The 22,154-nt window shown below is 34.5% G+C and overlaps 1 protein-coding gene across 2 annotated transcripts in view; it reads right to left on the bottom strand.

The window, feature by feature from the left end:
* Positions 1–22,154, bottom strand: part of GRID2 (glutamate ionotropic receptor delta type subunit 2) — a 1,439,737-nt gene that overhangs the window by 545,179 nt on the left and 872,404 nt on the right. For both annotated transcript variants that reach the window (XM_041760141.1, XM_041760142.1), the window contains exon 5: positions 6,481–6,534. In XM_041760141.1, coding sequence (XP_041616075.1) covers positions 6,481–6,534 — 54 coding nt within the window. The remainder of the gene's footprint in view (positions 1–6,480; positions 6,535–22,154) is intronic.

Raw genomic sequence — 22,154 nt, 5'->3', positions numbered from 1 at the left:
AATGATACACTGGACCAGATGTATATATATATATATACATCTGTGCCTCTGTGTGTGTGCATATATATATATATATATATATATATATATATATATATATATATATAACATTCCCTCCTAGTGCAATGGAATACACATTTTTCTCAAGTGCACATGGAACTTTCTCCAGAATAGACCACATACTGGGGTACAAATTGGGTCTCAGCCGATACCAAAATATTGAGATTGTCCCCTGCATATTTTTAGACCACAATGCTTTGAAACTAGATTCAATCACAAGAAAAAATTTGGAAGAAACTCAAACACATGGAGGTTAAAGAGCATCCTACTAAAAGATGAATGGGTCAACCAGGAAATTAGAGAAGAATTAAAAAGATTCATGGAAAGTAATGAAATGAAAATACAACTGTTCAAAATCTTTGGGATACAGCAAAGGTGGTCCTAAGAGTGAAATACATTGCAATACAAGCCTCTCTCAAAAAATTGGGAAAAATTCAAATACAAAAGCTAATCTTGTACCTAAAGGAAATGGAGAAAGAAGAGCAAATAAAGCCTAAACCATGCAGGAGAAGATAAATAATAAGGATTAGGGTAGAACTCAAGGAAATAGAGATCCCAGAATAATTATAGAACATATCTACAAAACCAGGAGCTAGTTGTTTGAAGGAATTAGTAAGATAGACAAACCCCTAGCCAAACTTATTAAAAAGAAAAGAGAGAAAACTCAAATTAATAAAATCATGAATGAAAGAGGAGAGATCACAACCAACACCAAGGAAATACAAACAATTTTAAATACGTATTATGAACAACTATATGCCAACAAAGTCGGCCTTTTGGTAGAAATGGATGCATTTCTAGAAACCTAAAAGTTACCAAAACTAGAACAGGAAGAAATAGAAAACCTGAACAGGCCAATAACCAGCAAGGAAATTGAAGTAGTTATCAAAAACCTCCCAAGACACAAAAGTCCAGGGCCAGATGGCTTCCCAGGGGAATTATACCAAACATTTAAAGAAGAAATAATACCAATTATACTCAAACTGTTTCAAAGGATAGAAGTGGAAGGAATACTTCCAAACTCATTCTATGAGGCCATCATTACCTTATCTCAAAACCAAAGACCCCACCAAAAAGGAGAATTACAGACTAATATCCCTGATGAACACGGATGCAAAAATTCTCACCGAGATACTATCTAATAGGATCCAACAGTACATTAACAGGACTATTCACCACGATCATGTGGGATCTTGGTTGTTCAACACTTGTAAAATAATCAATGTGATAGATTACATAAATAAGAGAAAAAACAAGAACTGTGTGATCCTCTCAATAGATGCCGAGAAAACATTTGACAAAATATAGCATCCATTCCTGATTTAAACTCTTCAAAGTGTAGGGATATGGGGAACATTCCTCAATATCATAAAAGCCATTTATTAAAAGCCCACAGTGAATATAATTCTCAAGGGGGAAAAACTGAGAGCCTGTCCCCTACGATCAGGAACACAACAGGGATGTCCACTCTCACCACTGTTATTCAACATAGTACTAGAAGCCTTAGCCTCGGCAATCAGACAACAAAAAGAAATAAAAGGCATTCAAATTAGCAAAGAAGAAGTCAAACTCTCCCTCTTCACAGATGACATGGTGTGGTATATAGAAAACCCAAAAGGCTCCACCTCAAGATTGCTAGAACTCATACAGCAATTCAGCAATGTGGGAGGTTACAAAATCAACGGACAGAAATTAGTGGCATTTTTATGCACTAATAATGAGACTGAAGAAAGAGAAATTAAGGAGTCAATCCCATTTACAATTGCACCCAAAATCATAAGATACCTAAGAATAAACATAACCAAAGAGGTAGGGACACCTCGGTGGCTCAGTGGTTAAGTGCCTGCCTTCAGCTCAGGGTGTGATCCTGGAGTCCCGGGATTGAGTCCCACATCAGGCTCTCTGTATGGGGCCTACTTCTCCATCTGCCTATGTCTGTGCCTCTGTGTGTGTGCGTGCCTCCCATGAATAAATAAATAAAATCTTTTTAAAAATAACCAAAGAAGTAAAGGATCTATACTCTAAAAACTACTGAACAGTTATGAAAGAAATTGAGGAAGATGTAAAGAGATGGAAAAGGATTCCATGCTCATGGATTGGAAGAGTAAATATTGTGAAAATGTCGATGCTACCGAGGGCAATTTATATGTTCAATGCAATCCCTATCAAAATACCATGGACTTTCTTCACAGAGTTGGAACAAATAAGATTTGTGTGGAATGGGAAAAGACCCCAAATAGCAAGAGGTATGTTGAAAATGGAAACCAATACTGGGAGCATCACAATGACTGACTTCAAGCTGTATTACAAAGCTGTGATCATCAAGACAATATGGTACTGGCACAAAAACAGACACATAGACCAATGGAACAGTATAAAGAATCCAGAAATGGGCCCTCAACTCTATAGTCAACTTGTCTTTGACAAAGTAGGAAAGAATATCCACTGGAGAAAGGATAGTTTCTTCAAAAAATGGTGTTGGGAAAATTGGACAGCCACATGCAGAAGAATGACACTAGACCATTTTCTTCCACCATACACAAAGATAAACTCAAAATGCTGAAATGTGAAAGATCTAAATGTGAGACAAGAATCCATCAGAATCCTGGAGGAGAACACAGGCAACACCCTTTTTAAACTTGGCCACAGCAACTTCTTGCAAGATACATCTATGAAGGCAAGGGAAGCAAAAGCAAAAATGAACTATTGGGACTTCATCAAGATAAAAAGCTTCTGCACAGCAAAGGAAAGAATCAATAAAACTAAACAACAACCTACAGAAGGGGGAAGATATTTACAAATGACCTATCAGATAAAGGGCTAGTATCCAAGATCTATAAAGTAGTTGTCAAACTCAACACCCAAGAAACAATCCAGTCATGAAATGGGCAGAAGACAATAACAGACATTTCTCCAAAGAAGACTTACTTACCCGTGGCAAACAAGCACATGAGAAAATGCTCCTCATCACTTGCTATCAGGGAAACACAAATAAAAGCCACAATAAGATACCACCTCACCCCAGTGAGAATGGCTAAAATTAACAAGACAGAAACAACAAATGTTGGAGGGGATGTGGAGAAAGGGGAACCCTTTTACACTGTTGGTGGGGATGCAAACTGGTACAGCTCCCCTGTAAAACAGTGTGGAATTTCCTCAAGAAGTAAAAAATAATAAAGCTACCCTATGACCCAGCAATTGCACTACTGGGTATTTTCCCTGAAGATACTGATGTAGTGCAACCTAGGACACCTGCACCTCAATGTTCATAGTAACAATGTCCACAATAGCTAAACTGTAGAAGGATGTCATTTGGCAGATGAATGGATAAAGAAGATGTGTTCTATATATACAATGGAATATTACTCAGCCATCAGAAAAATATCCACCATTTGCTTCAATATGGATGGAACTGGAGGGTATCATGCAGAGTGAAATAAGTCAACTGGAGAAGGACAATTGTCATATGTTTTCACTCATGTTTGGAATATAAGAAATAGTGAAAGGGATTATAAGGAAAAGGAGAGAAACTGAGTGGGGAAAATTTAGAGAGGAAGACAAACTATGAGACATTGCTAACTCTAGGAAACAAACAAAGGATTGTAGAAGGAGAGGTAGGTGGGGATATGGAGTAACTGGGTGACAGGCACTAAGGAGGGCACTTGATGGGACAAGTACTGGGTGTTTTACTATACATTGGCAAATTGAATTTAAATTAAAATTTTAAAATAAATAAATAAACTCAAAAAAAGAAAACAAATCTTATACCACACACAAGAATTAACCTTTAAAATGGATTAAATATTTGAATGTAAGACTTGAAACTGTAATGTTTCTATAAGAAAATAAGGTGGTAAGCTTTTAGATATAAGTCTTGGCCATGACTTTTTGGATTTGACTCCAAAGGCTAGGGCAACAAAAGCAAAAATAAACAAGTTAGGACTACTTCAAACTAAAAACAAAGAAAAACAAAAACAAAACAAACAGAATTTCTGCACAGGGAAGGAAACCATCAACAAAATGAAAAAGCAAACTTTTGATTGGGAGGAGGTATTTGCATAGATCTGATAAGAGGTTAATATCCAAAATATGTAAAGAAGGGCGTCTGGGTGGCTCAATCAGTTAAGTGTCTGACTCTTGTTTTTGGCTCAGGTCATGATCTCTTGGGTTGTAGAGATCAAGCCCTATGTCAGGCTCCAGGGGAGTCTGCCTGAAGATTCTTTCCCTCTGCCCCTCCTCCACTCTTCTCTCTCTCTCTCTCATAAATAAATGAATAAAAAAAAAGTTTAAAATATATAAAGAACTCATACATCTCAATAGCAAAAAAAAAGTCTAAAAATGGGCAGGGGATCTGAACAAACATTTTTTTTTCCCCAAACAGACATACAGATGGCTAACAAGCACACAAAACAATGCTCAATATCACTAATCATCAGTGAAATGCTAATCAAAATCACAATGAGATATCACCTCACACCTGTTAGGATGGATATTATCAAAAATATAAGAAATAATAAGTGTTGAGAAGGATGTGGAGAAAAGGGAACATTTGTGCAGTGTTGGTAGGAATGTATATTGGTGTGGCCACTACAGAAAATAATATGGTATCTCCTCAAAAAAATTAAAAGAAAAAACAACCTATGTGATCCCAGCAATTCCATTTCTCGGTATTTATTCAAAGAAAAGGAAAGCACGAATTTGAAAAGGCATAACCATCCTTATTTTATTATTTGATTACAGCATTACTTACAGTTGCCAAAATATAGAAGCAATCTAAGGGTCCATCAATGGATAAATGAACACACACACACACACACACACACACACACACACAGTGGAACACTATTTAGTTTGAAAAGAAAATACAATCTTGCCATTCACAGCAACATGAATAAAACTTAAGGGTATTGTGCTAAGTGAAACAAATCAGACAGACAAATACAATTGCCCTATGATTTCACTTACATGTGGAATCTTAAAAACAAAAGAAATGAACATGCATAGCCAAACAAAACTGATCGATACAGAGAACATATTGGTGGGTGCCAAGGCGGGAGGAGGATTTGGATGGGGAAAGTGGGTGAAAGGGATTAAGGAATACAAACTTCAATTATAAAATAAATAAATCATGGGGATGTAATGTATAGCATGGTGACTATAGTCAGTAATATTGTATTGCATACTTGAAAGCTGCTAGGAGAGTATATCTTAAAAGTTCTCTTCATAAGAAAAAAAACTGTAACTTTGTATGCCTACATATGGTAACTAGATGTATTGTGATGATCACTTTTAAGTATATATATATATATATCTTTATATAGATATATATATATATACAATCTTTGTGTTACATACCTAAAACTAATATGATGCAATATTTTAATCATAGCTAAAAAAAAGAACTATACTAAAATTCTACCAGGGGACACAACTTGAAACTGTGAATCATTTTTATTTTTCTGTGTAAAATCGTTTACCCTCTATGAACCTCATTCAATGCTTCATAGAATAATGTTTAGCATTCAACAAATTAACAAGTGAGAAACTTATCTGTGAACTTTCATGTTCTATAATCATTATTGTAGTATCATTTATTGAGTGTCATTTGTCAGCACTACATCTGAGAATATTAGGTAATATCTCACTCAATATTTATAATGAATTTACAAAGTAAATATTATTATACTTACTGTACAAATGAAAAAAGCCTCAACACAGGATTATTATATGTCCATAGTAACATAGCTAACAGATAAATAATACATTCTTTTTATTCATAAGTAATAGATATGATATGAATACTAGGTCTTGTTGAGGACAAATTCACGTGATCTCATTGTTGGTGACTGATTTGCTCATTGTCCTTTCCAATTCTGACAGGTACCAATGGACCGATCTATCTCACAGAATTCTCCTGTTGTAATATATTTTTAATCTGTGTATTGTCTTTACAAAAATCAATACACTTTCATAAGGCATTTGGAAATGTGATGAATTTTAAAATAGTTGTATTTCATTATGAAAAGAAAAAAATCCTCATGTAAGGGGAGGGTAGATAAAAAAGTTCTAGAAACACATTAGATTATAAATGGAACACAAGTAATCTGCTGAGAGGAATTCACTTTGCTTACAAAGAAGAACTGTACTTGGTATAAAGATGATTTCCCGAAGCAGTCAGTGTATGCCAACGGAAAAGACTAAAAGATACTCAGTGGGAAGACCATCTCCATTTATTTTACTCATACAAAGCCATTGATAATTTTTTTAAACTCCTTATTCTATTTTTAGTTAGCATCCCAGGAAGCTGACATTTTACTTGGTGTTCTGTTTCCTCTTAGAAATTCAAGGCCATAGGAAATGCCACGACTAACCACATGAAAACAGGACCCGGAGTTGGCAGTAAGGTTTAGTTGGTGTTACCTCATTTATAATGATCCAGTGACAGTCAAAAGCAACCAAATTCGTCTCCACAACCTGAAATAGAAGAGAAACCGTCCATCAGTCAGCATTAACAGTGAAAACCAAAGCAAACCAAACCAACATACCTGCAAAGGGCCGAATAAATCCGTATCACATGTTAGAAAGATCTGTTATTAAATTAAAGATGGAAAACTGTTAGCAGAGCACTGTAGAAGCATTTGTGTTCGATGTGTAGATGCACTGTAGACTTGCTAATTAAGTTTGAAAGTAAAATTCATCAAAAGCCTAGAAAAACAGGTTTCTACTAAAATATATATATATATACTATACAATGTGATTTAACCAGGAGTGTAGGTCAAGTCACATTTCCTATTCCAAATAAACTTTGATGGCTTTCTATTATCTATCCAAGTATGTATCCCTCCACAATCTGACTCTAACTTAACATTCTTTTCTTCTGCTATTTCTCTGTGTATGTATGCTTGCTATTTTCTTAAAGTAAACTGCTCTATGTCCTGAAAAGCTTTGTGCTGTGTTCTCTAAGAACCAAGTGTAAAATTAGCTGAATGTAAAAACTAACAGCAATAAACATTACATTAATATTAAGTTACGGCTGGATAACTTCAGTAGCTTTTAGCTTGCTAATAACATAAGCACACATAATTTATGTAAAAGAAAAAGCAAACAATATATAGGTAGTGATCTTGATTGACTAACTGAATAAATTGATTCTAAATGATTCTTGGCTTGGACTAAAAAAGTAAGCTGGGGGCTCCTCATGTGTGTGGAGCAGGTGTGTGTGTGTGTGTGTGTGTGTGTGTGTGTGTGTGTGTGTAATGGAGGTAGTTTTTGTATCACTTTCCATTCTATCCAATCTTATACATATTTTATTTTTTATTTTTTTTTCTTATACATATTTTAAAGTATATTCTTGTGATTCATGCCATGGGGCATATAGGCACTTAACAGGTGAGACTGTTTTGTCAAGGATTATTCTGATATTTTCAGCAATAATGCCTAAAGATTGGGTTTTAAATGAAGAAGCTTTCTAATAACTATTAAAGAGTTATTATAATATAGTCATTGTATTTTGCTGGTTATTCTTTGTCAAACTGAGAAATGACTGTTGAAAGATGCACTGAAACATGAGAAATACAATTGGAAATATGTTTCTTGTATGATTCAATGTTTTCTGAATGGATACAGTTATTTTCAGAATCTTTGTTTTTTCCTTTAATTTTGGTATAACTTTTGTACTATTTCAATATGCATTGCATTGGTCCCTATGACTTTATTGAAGTGTATAGATAATACATTATCATAGGAGTGAAGGTATGTTATTTATTTTTAAGTTATATCATTGTCATTTTCTGAAATACATATAGTTTTCATTTACATGGGAAACAACATAGGAAATATGACTGGCAGTTTTCAGTTTTAAAAATCACTTTATCCCATTAATGACAGCACGTATCTCTAATTTTATGATTATATTTTTAAATCACCTTAGACAAATCATCACTGAAATTATTAGCAATAAAAAGTGCTAGAAAATAAGCAGGAACTCCATAAAAATTTAGGGAAACACAAACCAGAGACTCTGATATAAGGAAAGTAGTTCGTCAGATAAAATAGAAAGTAATATGTTTTTTTTAAAAAGTCCATGACTAAAAAAAAGCATGACCAAAATAAGAAAACATCAAGAATTCAAAGAGAAATGAAAGCCAAGGTATAGATCAAAAGAAGTACTGGGAAAAAAAAAAAAAAAGAAGTACCGAAGCAATATCAATAGTAGAGTGAGGAGATGACTCAGTTTAGTTTAAAATGTCTTCCTTTTGAAAATCTGTACTGTTTGGACAGATTAAGCAACATTGGGGCTATAAGAACTCTTCATTAACCTGTGGACATTTTTAAGTGAAAAGTTGTCTTATACAACAATATTTAGGGAAGAGGTAGAAGGTAAAGGTTACAATGGTGACTTACTGATAATTTGTCTATACCATTAGTCCTATTCATCTTTCGCACTCTGACCTGAAATAAACTTTGAGGCAACAGCATGAAACAATATAGAGGTACAGGTTCAGTCTCGTGTTTCAGTGGAGGAGACAGGCAAATATCTCATCTAAGGCCAGGGTTCTATTAAGAATACCACCCTCCTTTAGGAGGCTTAGGGTCACCAGGTCTTCTTTCACTCTTGTCCTTAATTTCACTCATCAGTGTGAATACATAAGACATTTTACAGCACAAATTGGAAACAAGGAAAAAGACTATTAGTATATTACTGTAGATAAAGAAATAAATCATTTACTACAATAGCCTGAGTTCATGCTTCTTGATACATCACATTTTGGGCCTACTTGTGGGATTAATTTAGCCTATTTTATCTAATGTAATGCATTTTTATTAATCTTAGCTATGCACCTTTTTCTAACCTTAATACATTTTAATAAACAGCTCAGAGTAATTTTAAATCCTGTGATTTTATAATGGCATAGTTTTAAGACTATGCAATATTTGTTGGCCTTTTGATAAATGTTGAATATTCAGGACTTTTTTTATGAGCCTAGTTTTTTTTGGAAAAGGAAAACAAATTATACTAGAAAGTTACTTAAGGATGAAAAGGTCAATAGGTCTGTCCCATTAATTACATAGCAAAATATGTAAACACAACTAAAATCCATGTATTAAAGTGACACCATGTTATAAAGAAACTTTGAAACATTTTTATCGCTATATTGTACACAAAATGTTAATGCTTTCATTCATCATCTGAGGAATGGTCCACTGAAGGAGGACTATATTTTCCTTATATTTTACATCTTCATGCATAAACAATGTGCTGGCATGACTTCTCTGATTTTTTAATAATTGAATGTTACTAAAAGTAAGTGATGTGAAAAAGCCACTAATTAAAAAGGTAGCTGATATCTGTAATGGAAGGAGCATTTAGTAAGGGGCATAAAAAAATGATAAGCAGTTCAATAGTCTAGATTGTGGAAACCTGGTAGGCTTTGAGTTCTTTAACTTAAATGACCGGAATAGATTCATAGTACAGATAAAATAAAATCTACTACTATATCTATACTATATATATAGTGTGTGTGTGTGTGTGTATATATTTATTATATCTATTTATCTATATGGAGATATATACATATAATATAAGATATTTAAATATAGGATAGAAATAAATATATATATCTATATGGAAAGATAGGTAGATGATAGATAGATAGATAGATAGATAGATAGATAGATAGATAGATATCTCCTTCAGAAAGATAAGATTACAGCAGAGTTAAAAAATAGAAAGGAGTGATAATGTGGTTTAAGCTTTTCACATGTGATCTCATTGAGCTAATATATAATGAACATTCTTAGGAGAGACCTATTTGAATAAAAAAAGAAATTCTCAGCTATCTATGTGGATAACAAAAGCAAACTAGCTACTGCAAAGCCAAATCAATTCATCTGATAATTTTTCTGTTTTTTAGTAACATTAATCCTTTTCCACTTGATACACCTCAGTCTCAGTAATGCTGCATCAAGTAGGAGAATTACTAACTTGAAGGACTGAATTACCTCTGGATAAAGGATTAAGAAATGACGGTAAGATATTCTAGAATTTTTTAAAACCTTTATATTTATTTCCAGAATTATGTTAGAAGTCAAAGAGGGAAAATTGTTTCCTTTTGCCATCTTCCTTACCTAAATATCTCATCTCCTTTTTCAGCAGTAAACATATTTGAAGCCAATGAAAAAGATTAAGCAATTGATTGATTTTTTTCCTTTTTTCACTGGGGCCCTATTTTACATCTGAGAACATCATTGTAATAGTTGTGTGTTCTCATCTACAGATTCTTATAAATGTCTAGCAAGTTAGTAAACACTAATTGTATTTTTAACCCAAAATTTCAAAAAATAATTTAGATTGCTATGGAACATTGAGGATCCTAGAAATAACATATATTCTATTACCATAATGATAAGAAACATTTCTCAAAAGATCATATTATGCTGGAGCTATTAAGTCAGCATTATCTTTGGGCAAGTCAGCAAAGAAAAACTAATCCAATGGGGACTTTTGTATGTTTGGTAATCAAAATAACAGAAAGGAAATATGGATTTCCCTTTGTAATCTGTTCCTCCTCTTCTTCTTACCCCATACTTCTCTCATCGTTATACATGTGTATACTAATAATGTAAAGGAATATGGTATACCTTCATATAGAGTTGCTTCAACATTTAAATGAAGTAACATAGTTATAACAAATGAGACTACCCTGCCTCCCAAGAAGCTGAGCTTATTTTAAGGGAATTGAACGAAAAAGGGGGAAAAAATCAAGCCCTGTCAGGAAGACAAGCGATGAGTAAGGACAGACCATCTGTCACTGGCAGGAACTTTAGAACTTCTGAATCTTTAGAAAAGCCTGACAATTTATCACCATGTCTTCCATCATTTATCCTCAAATCTTTAGATGTGCTAAATATAAGACAATCGGAAGCAGAGAAATTGCCAGAGCGTGTATCTCACTGGTAATAAATGTGGAACAGTTCCTACAAGCACAGAGGACAATTTAATTGACTAAACAATAACAGCAACATGCTGTTTTTCACTCAACCTTGTGGCTTAACTAAATTAAACTTGTACCCTTTGCAGGATGCACTAAATATTGCACGTTTATGCAAAGGGTTCCAGTCCTCCATGCATCTGTAGCGGCGAGGATATCAGGCCCTTATTTCCTGTTCCTGTCTATTCCAAACTGTAAGGTGTAAACAGGCTGAAACAAGAGGCCAGAGGAATATTAAAGAGCTACTCCTTTCCTGGCTCCTTGTCTATAGCAATACTATAGTTTCTATCAGTATTTCTAGAACTATGTTCGTGGGATACTACTTCCACTAAAACTCATAAGCATAAGCATAAAATTCTATAGCAAATAGATTTAGAAATGCTAGGTTAACCAAATTAAATAGATGTCATTACTGTATCACTCCTCAAAACTTTGAGAAGGTTAATATAAATATTGAAATACAATTAACATAACATTTATATTATTTTTTTAAAGATTTTATTTATTTATTCATAGAGACACAGAGAGAGAGAGAGAGAGGCAGAGACACAGGCAGAGGGAGAAGCAGGCTCCACGCAGGGAGCCTGACGTGGGACTCGATCCAAGGTCTCCAGGATCATGCCCTGGACTGCAGGCGGCTCTAAACCGCTGCACCACCGGGGCTGCCCTAAAATTCATATTAATAGGTAATTATTTATTTATTTATTTATTTATTTTTAAATATTTTATTTATTCATAAGAGACACACACACAGAGAGAGGCAGAGACACAGGGGGAGAAGCAGGCTCCCTGTAGGGAGCCTGATGTGGGACTCGATCCCAGGACCCTGGGATCATGCCTTGGGCCGAAGGTGGATGCTCAACTGCTGAGCCACCCAGGCATCCCACTGTTTTTATTTATTAATATTTGGGGACATATGGCTTCACTCTATGATCATGAGCTCTAAAGTAAAAGAGTCAATGCCTCTATTTCCTTACAGTGTGACTTTGAGCAAATTATCAACCCTGCAAGCTTCAGTTTCCTCAATTGTTACTAGGATTAATGCTAGTGCCTACATAATAAAAATCATAGTGAAGATTAAATGCAACAATGGCAAACTCTCAATAAATGCTAACTCTTCCATTGTAATTAATATGCTTTATGGAGTTACAGGAGAAGATATTTGGAATGTGGCATATTCCACAAGTACCTGTGGAATTAGTACTTTTGGGGAAGTGTAGACTAGAATCAATTTAGCCACACATTCCTAAGAGTTTCCAAAATTTTATTGAAGCAGAAGGAATGTTCTAATTTTAAAATCATGGTCTTAAAATAATCCTATGGAGAGAATGATTAACAGAGGACGTTTTCCATAAAACAATAACAAATACAAAAACAAAAGTTGAATTACCATATTTTCTGTAAAATTCAAATGCATATGTAATCGTTTTGGCTAAATAGCGATACTCGCTCTTTACTCCTTTTAGCTTTTTTCCCCCTTTCTAATTAATTAAAAGAAAAGAAACCTAAATAAACCATTATACTCTCCTCCAATAAAGTATAGAAAGGGAATATACTGTGTATAAAGTTTATAGCGCTTAGTAGATTTTTTAGTAAGAGATCGGTGGATTTACAGTCCAAACCCCACATTCAGTGTTCTGAGTGTCACATATGACTAAACGCACTGCCACAAAGTTCTGTTTAAAAAATGCAATCAAACAAACTAATGCTTCAAAATGTAAAGATACAAAATATCAGTCTTCTTAAGGTATGGTCAACCTGAAATTCATTTCCATTACTTGTAAAAAAAATTTAAGATAAGCGCTTTTTCATTTTTCTTCTCCCTAGAACTGCCAAAGCACAAGTACAAGGAGATGTTAGACTGTTATTTGCATAGATTCCATTTTTAAATCCCAAATATATCCAGCAGATGGCATCAGTAAGCCCTCGAGCTGATACTGGGCAACATGGGGATATTCTGAAATGACTGCCTTGTTTGCATTTCCCCTTGAGCCCAGCATGGGTCCGCAACTCTCTTCTGTTCTTATCCAAGCAGCTACTATCTGCCATCCCACTCTGTGCCTTTTGCTTTAGAATCTCTGCTCTGATCTTCCAGCTGGAAGACCACAAATACGCTTTCATCCAAATCCTCTTTCCATTACTGCCAAAGTTATTTCATAAACGGATATGCTAGAATTATTGTTACTGCTGTGCAGTTGGGTCTTCCCACACCCCCTGGGAGATGGAAATATGCCACTGCTGAGATGTGGCCAAAAGTATGGTACCTGCTACGCTTCTTAATGTGGAAAGATGGGAGTGTGCGCATATACACGAAATAGAGAATCTGCATGTGACATATACCCACCTTCCTGTGTCCTAAATTACTGAACAGAGATTGAAAATGATTAAAAGTGAACTCATGATTTCAATACTTTGACGGATGAGGATATAAATAAGGATTTGACATTTATTTCCAGTGCAGAGGACCACTGTATAACTGTTTTAATTCTTTCTGAATTCTTGCTTGCATTGGGGTTCTTTTAGATTTCTGCTGTGGTGATTAAAGAGTACTTCTCTCGAAAGAATTAGGAAAAGCATGGTTGTTGAGAAACTGTTAGTCAACCTTTGGCACAAGAGAATTACATTAAAATATTTTTTCTGATTTTATTATTTAATAGCTAAATGATTCTTGACAGAGTAAATTAATTCCTAAGCATAACTGGCAAACAAATAAATACAAGTTCTTGCTTGGATTTTGATATGGATTTAAAATGATGATTTGGGGGCACACTGGCTCTTAATTGCTAGGACTTACGAAATAAGGCTTTCTTGTTATCTTGAAGCAAATAAAGGGGGGGAAAGCTTCTTAGAGAAAAGTCTATTGATCACATCAAAATGCAACATGCAAGCTTTTCACCACTGTGAACTTCCATGCTTTGTTTTGTTCTCCCCCGCCCTCCCCCCTTTAGTTTCTTTTGATCTCCTCTGTATCTTCTCTCTTTGACAAAGCGTTTCTCAAAACTCAGACTGAAGCAAATGTCAAATCCTTTCCCAACTCTTACCTCTCTAAGCCCAGGAAGTATGTCCCCAAGCTCGTGCTCATCTAGCATGCTGAACAAACCTGTATCCAAACTTAAATCACACTTAGTGAGAACTGTGTTGTGTTTTATAATTCCTTCTTGGTTAACCTGACTGGCTTTCTTGCTGGTCCTTCCAGTCCAGCACTGCTTTTGTCCTTGCAGTGGGAGAGATGTACAGAGCCACATAGCCCTTTGCATTTCTTGTGGGACTCGGCAAAAATATCACTTCCTCAGGAATGACTTCCATAATCACCCACTCTTGCACCACCGATGCACTTACCCCACACAAGGCCAACAAACACAAGCACACCACACTGACACACACTCACACTTATTTACTGCCTCTTTCCATGCACCAGGAATATAAACTTCACAATGCTAAGAATTTCAGTTTGATTATTGGTCTACGTTCTTAGAATAATCAGTGATACATAGTAAGGTTTCAGTAAAATTTGTTGCCAGGCACAAGGCAGATTTTCACTAAATGTTGTTTGTAGGAAAAAAGACAACTCTATAGCCCCAACTCCTGTTTAGATATCTATGGATGTCATTATCTCAACTGGGACAAAACCATTTGATAAACTTGTATTAGAAAGAAGTCACAGGGTGGGATTTAATTTTTTAAAAATAAATAAATAACTAGAAAATTACTCCATTCACATTTTCTCAAATGAAGAGATCTTCATTATTTATGTGGTAATGAAGTATAGAATTATCATATTCAAAATATCCAAAGCCAAAAACCTCAGAATTGGGAAGTTATATGATATTAGAAGAAAACATAAAATTTGAGTAACTGAGCTTGAGTTCAAATGCCAGATCTCCTTACTGATATTCGGATATATTACTTGCCTTGAATCTCACTTTCCTGGTTATAGGAATAATGCTTTTTTCTCAGAAAGTGAGGCCTAAATAGATGAATGTCTCTAAAGCACCTAGGACATTGCAAGTACCCAAAATTACTAACCTCTTTCTTTTGTAAACCTTTTTAGCCTTCACTCAGGTTACTGCAGTACTTTTGACAATAACTCATAAATGACTGAGTATATTTTTCAATTCAGCAAAGACTTGTTGAATGCTATTTATAGCATATATAAATAATAAAAGCTAATATTTGTTGAGTGCTTATTATGTGCTGGGCACCAAGTGCTTTTACATTATACAATAAATTATCTAATGTTCACTATATCCTTATGATGTAAGTACTACATTTATGTCCACCTAACATGAGCATAAACTGAAGCAACTCACCCAAATCATAAAGCTGGGTGTGGAAGCCAGAATCAATAACTAGTAAACAACTTCCCTACATAATGTTTTCACAGCCTTCGTCCAAGTTTCAGAAACCATTATGCTTTTTTCAGAATTAAACTGAATATTGTACATTGCATGATACACATTGTTTTACGTATTTAAACTCAATTGTATAAGTTTTTTCTATCTACTGTTCACCTTTGAAAGAGTATTAGCCATAGAAAATTTTGAGAAATGCAGGCAATTTTACCCATCGTTCTGCTCCATGATCTTTGCCTTCAAGTGGTATGAGAAAATTTGTTTTTCTTTTAGTCAGTCTTAATTCCCATATTCTTTTTAGAATATGGGAATATATATATATATAGATAGATAGATAGGAATATATATATATATATATATATATCAGCTATTGCTTAATCAAAGAAACAATTATCTGTTCCTATGATCTCTCCATAACAGAACTTTTGATTATCATTGCAGTATAAAGGGTCCAAAGCTTCTAGAAGAGAAAATGTACAATGATTCTCATTGTGGCAATAAAGCCATCAGGCATCTAATTTCTGCAGTTAGTCAGTTAATCAGTTTTCTACTGTCCGTTATATAACTTGGCCATATTTTGGGTTGTTGATAGCTCATCATTGATGAAGCCAACATGGATACTATTATTACTCATTAAAAGACATTCTTAGTTCAATATGTATGTTATCTTTGGCCTCTTCTAATATTTTAGAGGCACTCTGCTTTCTAGAATATCAAGAGTGATATAAAATGTTGATGATTCTAAACTCAAAATACTTCTCAGGGGAGAAAAATATTCAAAAGGTCTTATTAGTTTTGATACACAAAGTACCCAAAAGAAAAATAAAGAGAGGCAAAATGTGAGTTTCCATGGCCACAATCCTAAATTGTTTGGGTCATTCTCAAGACATTGTAGCTCATTGGAGGTATGATCCTTGAATATTTTACAGAATCAAAACAAGACCTTCAAGCTTTCTGGAGTTTCTAAATTTCTTTCATAAAAACTATACCTTGTGGCCTACTATAAAAAAATGTTTTCAATGGTGTTGGACTTGACAGCATGGATACTTTCCAGAATTTCAAGCAATTGACTCTCCCGTCTGTGCTTTTTCACTATGGTGAAATATAAACCATCTTTTTCTTACCACTGACAAATCACCTTATGGTGTTAGAACTGTGTTTAGTAACAAAATGTCAGTTGAAACTGAGGCACCAACTGTTAACTGCTCAAACAAAATGTCATTTGTAGAAAAGAATTACAGAGTTTGACAAAGGAACCTATGCTATGATCACAGAATGCAAAAATCTTCAAAATGATCTGACACATTTTATAATTTTCATTTATCTTAAGCCTTTTGATAAATTATTTTTTAAATTTTTTGAATTTTGTTTACATGTATGCTTATCTGTTTATAATTGCACAACTTCTACAAAATGACGAGTGTTACCCCACATGTCACTTGTATTGTTCCACCTTTCCTAGAAATGGATTACACAAATGTATTATTTAGCATCACTGCAAAATTCATGGCTTCCAACCCCTACTGGACACTTAATTATAACTAGAGATTCTTCTATCTATATACCCAGTCAGTTTTGCTCCTCCCCATTCCCCATGGTAGTGAAGAATTCAGCCTCAGCCAGCTCCACTAGCCCATTTCCCTAACAACTTCACAAGTAACTTTTCTCCTATTTAAATAAATAATGGATAAAGAGGTCAACAGGTAGAAATGGTTTCAAGCCTCTCAAGTTCCTGACCCTCTAAAATTAAAAATAAAGCAAAAAAAAATCTGAATAACAACTAATATTTGGGAGGGTTGTATTACCTATGAGAAATGATGGTAAACATTTTAATGCCTTTCATCATCTAGGTCTTATATTAACCCTTTTAAGGTAGGTACTATTATTTTTCCCGTTTTACAAATGAATAAACACAACTTCACTCCTCCCCTCTCTTGACAGTAAAATAGACACTCTTCCTCCAAAGGAGACTAATCATTTCAATAGAGCTCTAGGTCCCTTTCTCCCTTTCTCCTTAGGGAATCTGCAACAACAGTTATTTACATACTTGGTAAATATGTAACACATGACTTCTCAAATGACTTTTATTTTTTTTTTAAATTTTTCAAATGACTTTTACAAACCATCTTGTCAAATGATTGTTTTCTCTTTTTTTACTTCTCCCATTTATGTGCTGATCATTCCAGCTTCTGTACTCAACAACTTCTTTTTATTTGTCCAGCCTCTAGGTATTTTTTTGGCACAATTATCCTGGTTATTTCTAAGAGATCTTCCATGATCACTACACCACTTTCACCACAAACTTGTCTTAAAATGTGGATCTGAACCACTATCACAGATCATATGTATTTATGTTTTAATTTTTTTTTAATTTGGCTGACATTCTTTACCATACTAAAAGCTACTTGAGGCAGGAATGGTGTTTTACCTATTTTATATTCCCAACAACTAACTCTAGACCTGATTCATAATAGACATTAAACAAGTATCGTGAACTGGATCTAAACTATTCTGTTAGAAGGTTATTTGCCCCATAAGGTTACTGTAGATGTTAGAAGATTACTTTGCCCCTGTTCCTCTGTCCAAGTGAATTTTCCTGCAACTGCAGGGGAAAGGACTTTTCCAGCATATTGACCTATGCCACCTGAAGAGCTTGTATCCCTTTTCTTTTCTGCCTGAGGACTTTTTTCCAGGATATTCGTCCACATAAAATCATAACCTAGAAGTAGGATATGTTAACAGCTTTGGAGGTCAACTCTCAACCAATATAGATGGGAAGTAATGGATTAATGCTCCTGTTTCTCCACCTCCAGTCGGGGGTGACTCTGAGGTATATTCCAAACACACTTTCTCAGAAGGTTCCCTACAGAATCGAGCCTCATTTGCCCAAATTTTAATCCATTCCTGATAACACGGTCTTGATTAGCTTTTCTCTTTATTCTCTCTCATGTTTACCACTTTCTCACTTGGACTTTTTGGAACCAATTCCCTCATAAATTATCTGCACCCAAGTACTTGTCTCAGGATCTATACCAGTAACTCAAACTCAGTCAGCCTTCCTACATAAAACACACAATTTACTATACATGAATAGAGAAGAGTTGCTATAGTTAAATGAAATTCTTGAGAAGTTAGAAAAATGGTTGAGACATTAAAATTATTCACAATCTGTCCATAGGAGTTGTCTTCCTATAATAGACTGCTGAGAACTCTCATAATCCTAAAAAGCTTTGATGTCACTGTGTACCGTGTATTTGGGAAGTCTTCACATAGGTGATTCTCAATTTTAGTGTTTGTTAGAATCACCTGGAGGACATTTTAAACATATTGCTGGGTCCACTCCAATAGTTTCTGATTTAGAAGTTCTGGCATGGAGTTTGAGAATTTGCATTTCTAACAAGTTCCCAGTTGGTGCCTGTGCTGCAGGTTTAGTGAATCATTTTGAGATCCACTGTTTTACAAAAAAGCCCTGGTCAGGGACTGACTGTGATGACTTGACATTAATTCTATGTCCATTCAATTACTTTGACAAAACCATTCAAGCTTTTTGAGCACCTGAAATATACTAGACACAGCACTAGGACAGGAGGTGCTTCACTGAGCAAGATAGACTTGGTCTTTCTTCTAACTGAGCTTTCAGCCTAGCTCCACTGGAGACTATTAGGAATAGGAAAAGTGTAAGAGAGCTGTCAGTCCACAGGTGATATTCCTTCACAAACAACCAAGGACAAGCACCATTCCATAAGAGGAAAGACAAAATCCTTGTTTCAGAAAGAATACAGTCGTGTTAAGCTTATTGTTTAAAAATTGCTTCTTATTTGAAGCAAACTTTTTTACATAAATTAAAGTGTTGCTATTTATATCTCAATCATATCTGCACAAATCATAAACAAATTATTTCAATCACACATATTTTCTGTTTGGAGTGATGGATTATTATTTATAAGAATTGCATTTTGGGGAATGATCATCATAAACATTACTTTGATTCTACTACCATGTTTGTTTATTTTTCCATCTGCAAGTGACAAAATCAGCCTTGAATAAAGGCTACCAATTATATCTTGAAATACATAATTGAATTTGCCTGTTCATTATTTCCTATATGCCATTCCAAGTTCAACAGCAAGAATCAGTTCTGCTATGTTGTTAAATAAATTACGTATCAAGGCTTGATTTAGCTACCTCCAATCAGATAAAAAGAAAAGAAAAAGTTTATACATATATATATATTACATATATATATAATATATATATTCTAAAGATTACTGTAGGTATTTCACTCTTCAGTTCATTTCTCTATTAAGAATTGAATTTTTATTAGGAATTATAAAATGAGACTAAGGTGTGTTTCTGTCATTAAAGTGAGGCCATAAATGCTATGTGGTATATTTGCATTTCATAATTCAAAAGGTGGCTTAGAGATATTTGTCAGGACTTTCTTGGTCCATTTTAGAGTTATATACTGATTTCAAATCTTCCATATGGCTCACAGTTTACTTAAGTACTCAGCACTGTTTCACAGCATTGGTTCATATTTAGCATAATTTCATAGTTTACTCAGGTCAGAATATAAAAAGGAAGACAGCAAAGATGGATCTATTAGGTAATAATTCCTTGGACTCCTTCAGACCCAAGACTTAATGCACTAACAGCTATAATTCTGAAGGCCACCTGTTTTCCTCTCTAGAGAAATTTGAAAACAGTCATAAATCAGGCTGGTTGACAAGCTTCAAAAGCCTTTCTTCCAAGATGACAGAAGTATGAGAAGGCTTTCTTTAAGAATATTCTGGTAGTACTTACTCTTGCAAAAATTAAAGACAGAGACATAGTTGAAATGATTTCATTCTCTGATCTGATCACAGACATTGAAATTGAGGTTTTTTTCTCTTACTGCTTTATTTCTTTTCTTTTGCATATTTATAGGTATAACACAGACTTATTGGTATGACACTTTAGTGTACCCCTTACTGTCTAATGGAGTAAACCATGTAGTAGTTTAGCATGCTTGTTCTTATAAACACATTTCCCTGACTTGCCGTATGATTCACAGTGAGGTTAACTCAGGATACTTTTCATATCAATAGAAAATTTCCGTTTCCAGATCTACTCATCCCTTGTCTTTTTTTTTTTTTTTTTAAGATTTTATTTATTTATTTGACAGAGAGAGAGAAAGAGAGAACATAAGCAGGGGAGTGTCAGAGGGAGAGGGAAAAGCAGGTTCCCGCTGAGGAGGTAACCCAATTTGGGGCTCAGTCCCGGGACCCTGGGGTCATGACCTGAGCCAAAGGCAGACACTTAACCTACTGAGCCACCCAGGTGCTTCCCCTTGTCTTTTAGGTACAAAATTGAGAAAATCAAAAAGATACATTGACTTGAATCTTACATTGTACGTTCTAAACAATTCACATGAATGTTTATCATTCAAGTTTCTAATTTAATAATTTAAAAGACAATGTATTTATTAGAGAAGGCCATCTTCATTCTTAAAGGTTTGACCTGTAATATTTTTTTTTTCATTTTTAAGTTCTTTAACTGAGTCATGAAATTATCTTCAAATGGTTTTTTTTTTTTTTTTTTTTTTTAAACAGAATGATTTTTTTTAATTTTTATTTATTTATGATAGTCACACACACAGAGAGAGAGAGAGAGGCAGAGACACAGGCAGAGGGAGAAGCAGGCTCCATGCACCGGGAGCCCGACGTGGGATTCGATCCCGGGTCTCCAGGATCGCGCCCTGGGCCAAAGGCAGGCGCCAAACCGCTGCGCCACCCAGGGATCCCTCAAATGGTTTTTTCAGTGGTTAGTTGTCTCGTTTTGTTAGAGAGAGAGAAAAAAATGCTAATAAGATTATGACTTCAACTCCTGTGTAAGTAAATTACTATTCCTTTCTTCCAAAATTGTGGTTTTATCCATAAGAGACTAGTCCCAACAAAAAGAACTGAACATTATACCATCATCATTGAGTTTTTGTTTGTTTTCCTAAGTAGGCTCCACCCTGGGGCTTGGCTCATGACACTGAGATCAAGACCTAAGCTGAGATCAAGAGTCAAATGCTTAACCCAGTGAGCCACCCAGCCATCCCCATTACTGAGTTTTCAAATGGAGAATGTAAAGAGCAGAAACTTGATGTGATAGACAGGTATTGCAAAAGGAGGAAAAGAATACTGAAGAGTCATACAGGAATGGGTAGAAGACTTTTGAAGTATAATGAACCATTTCTCAATGGTATTTTGCAGAATATAGTGGAGAGAAATCTTTTTTGAAATATTATTGATAAATAAAATATACTTAAAATTAATTTTGAATAAATGGAAAGCTGAGATTGATATCTTATGCAAATATTTTCATAAATTTTGACTCAAAGAATTGCAGCATTGTAGATTTGGTTTAGAAAACAGTTTGGGACACACAGAAAATAGCCAAATCTGGATGTGACAAAAAAAAAAAAATCTAAATAATGCTTTTACAATTATTTTTTGAATAACATTTAGAGATGAGAGACTAAAGATTTATAACAACTACTCTGTGTAATTTATGATTTGTAAAAACATTTATAATTATATTTAAATAAAATTTATATATCATTTAAAAGTCATCACATATGCTTAGTTGTATTAGATAAATCAATCTTTCTAATTATAAAGACCATAGTAAAAGAATCTCTCTTAACATTCCAGAAGTAGGTATTCAGGCAAAGAGGAACAGAGCTTGCTATCCAGCTAAGTTTCTAGTGTACACGGTGGAAAGA

This window comes from Vulpes lagopus, chromosome 6 (assembly GCF_018345385.1).
Source record: "Vulpes lagopus strain Blue_001 chromosome 6, ASM1834538v1, whole genome shotgun sequence".
Classification (NCBI taxonomy): Eukaryota; Metazoa; Chordata; class Mammalia; order Carnivora; family Canidae; genus Vulpes; species Vulpes lagopus.
The sequence above is the reverse complement of the archived record's forward strand: the minus strand, read 5'-3'. Positions and strand labels throughout refer to the sequence as shown.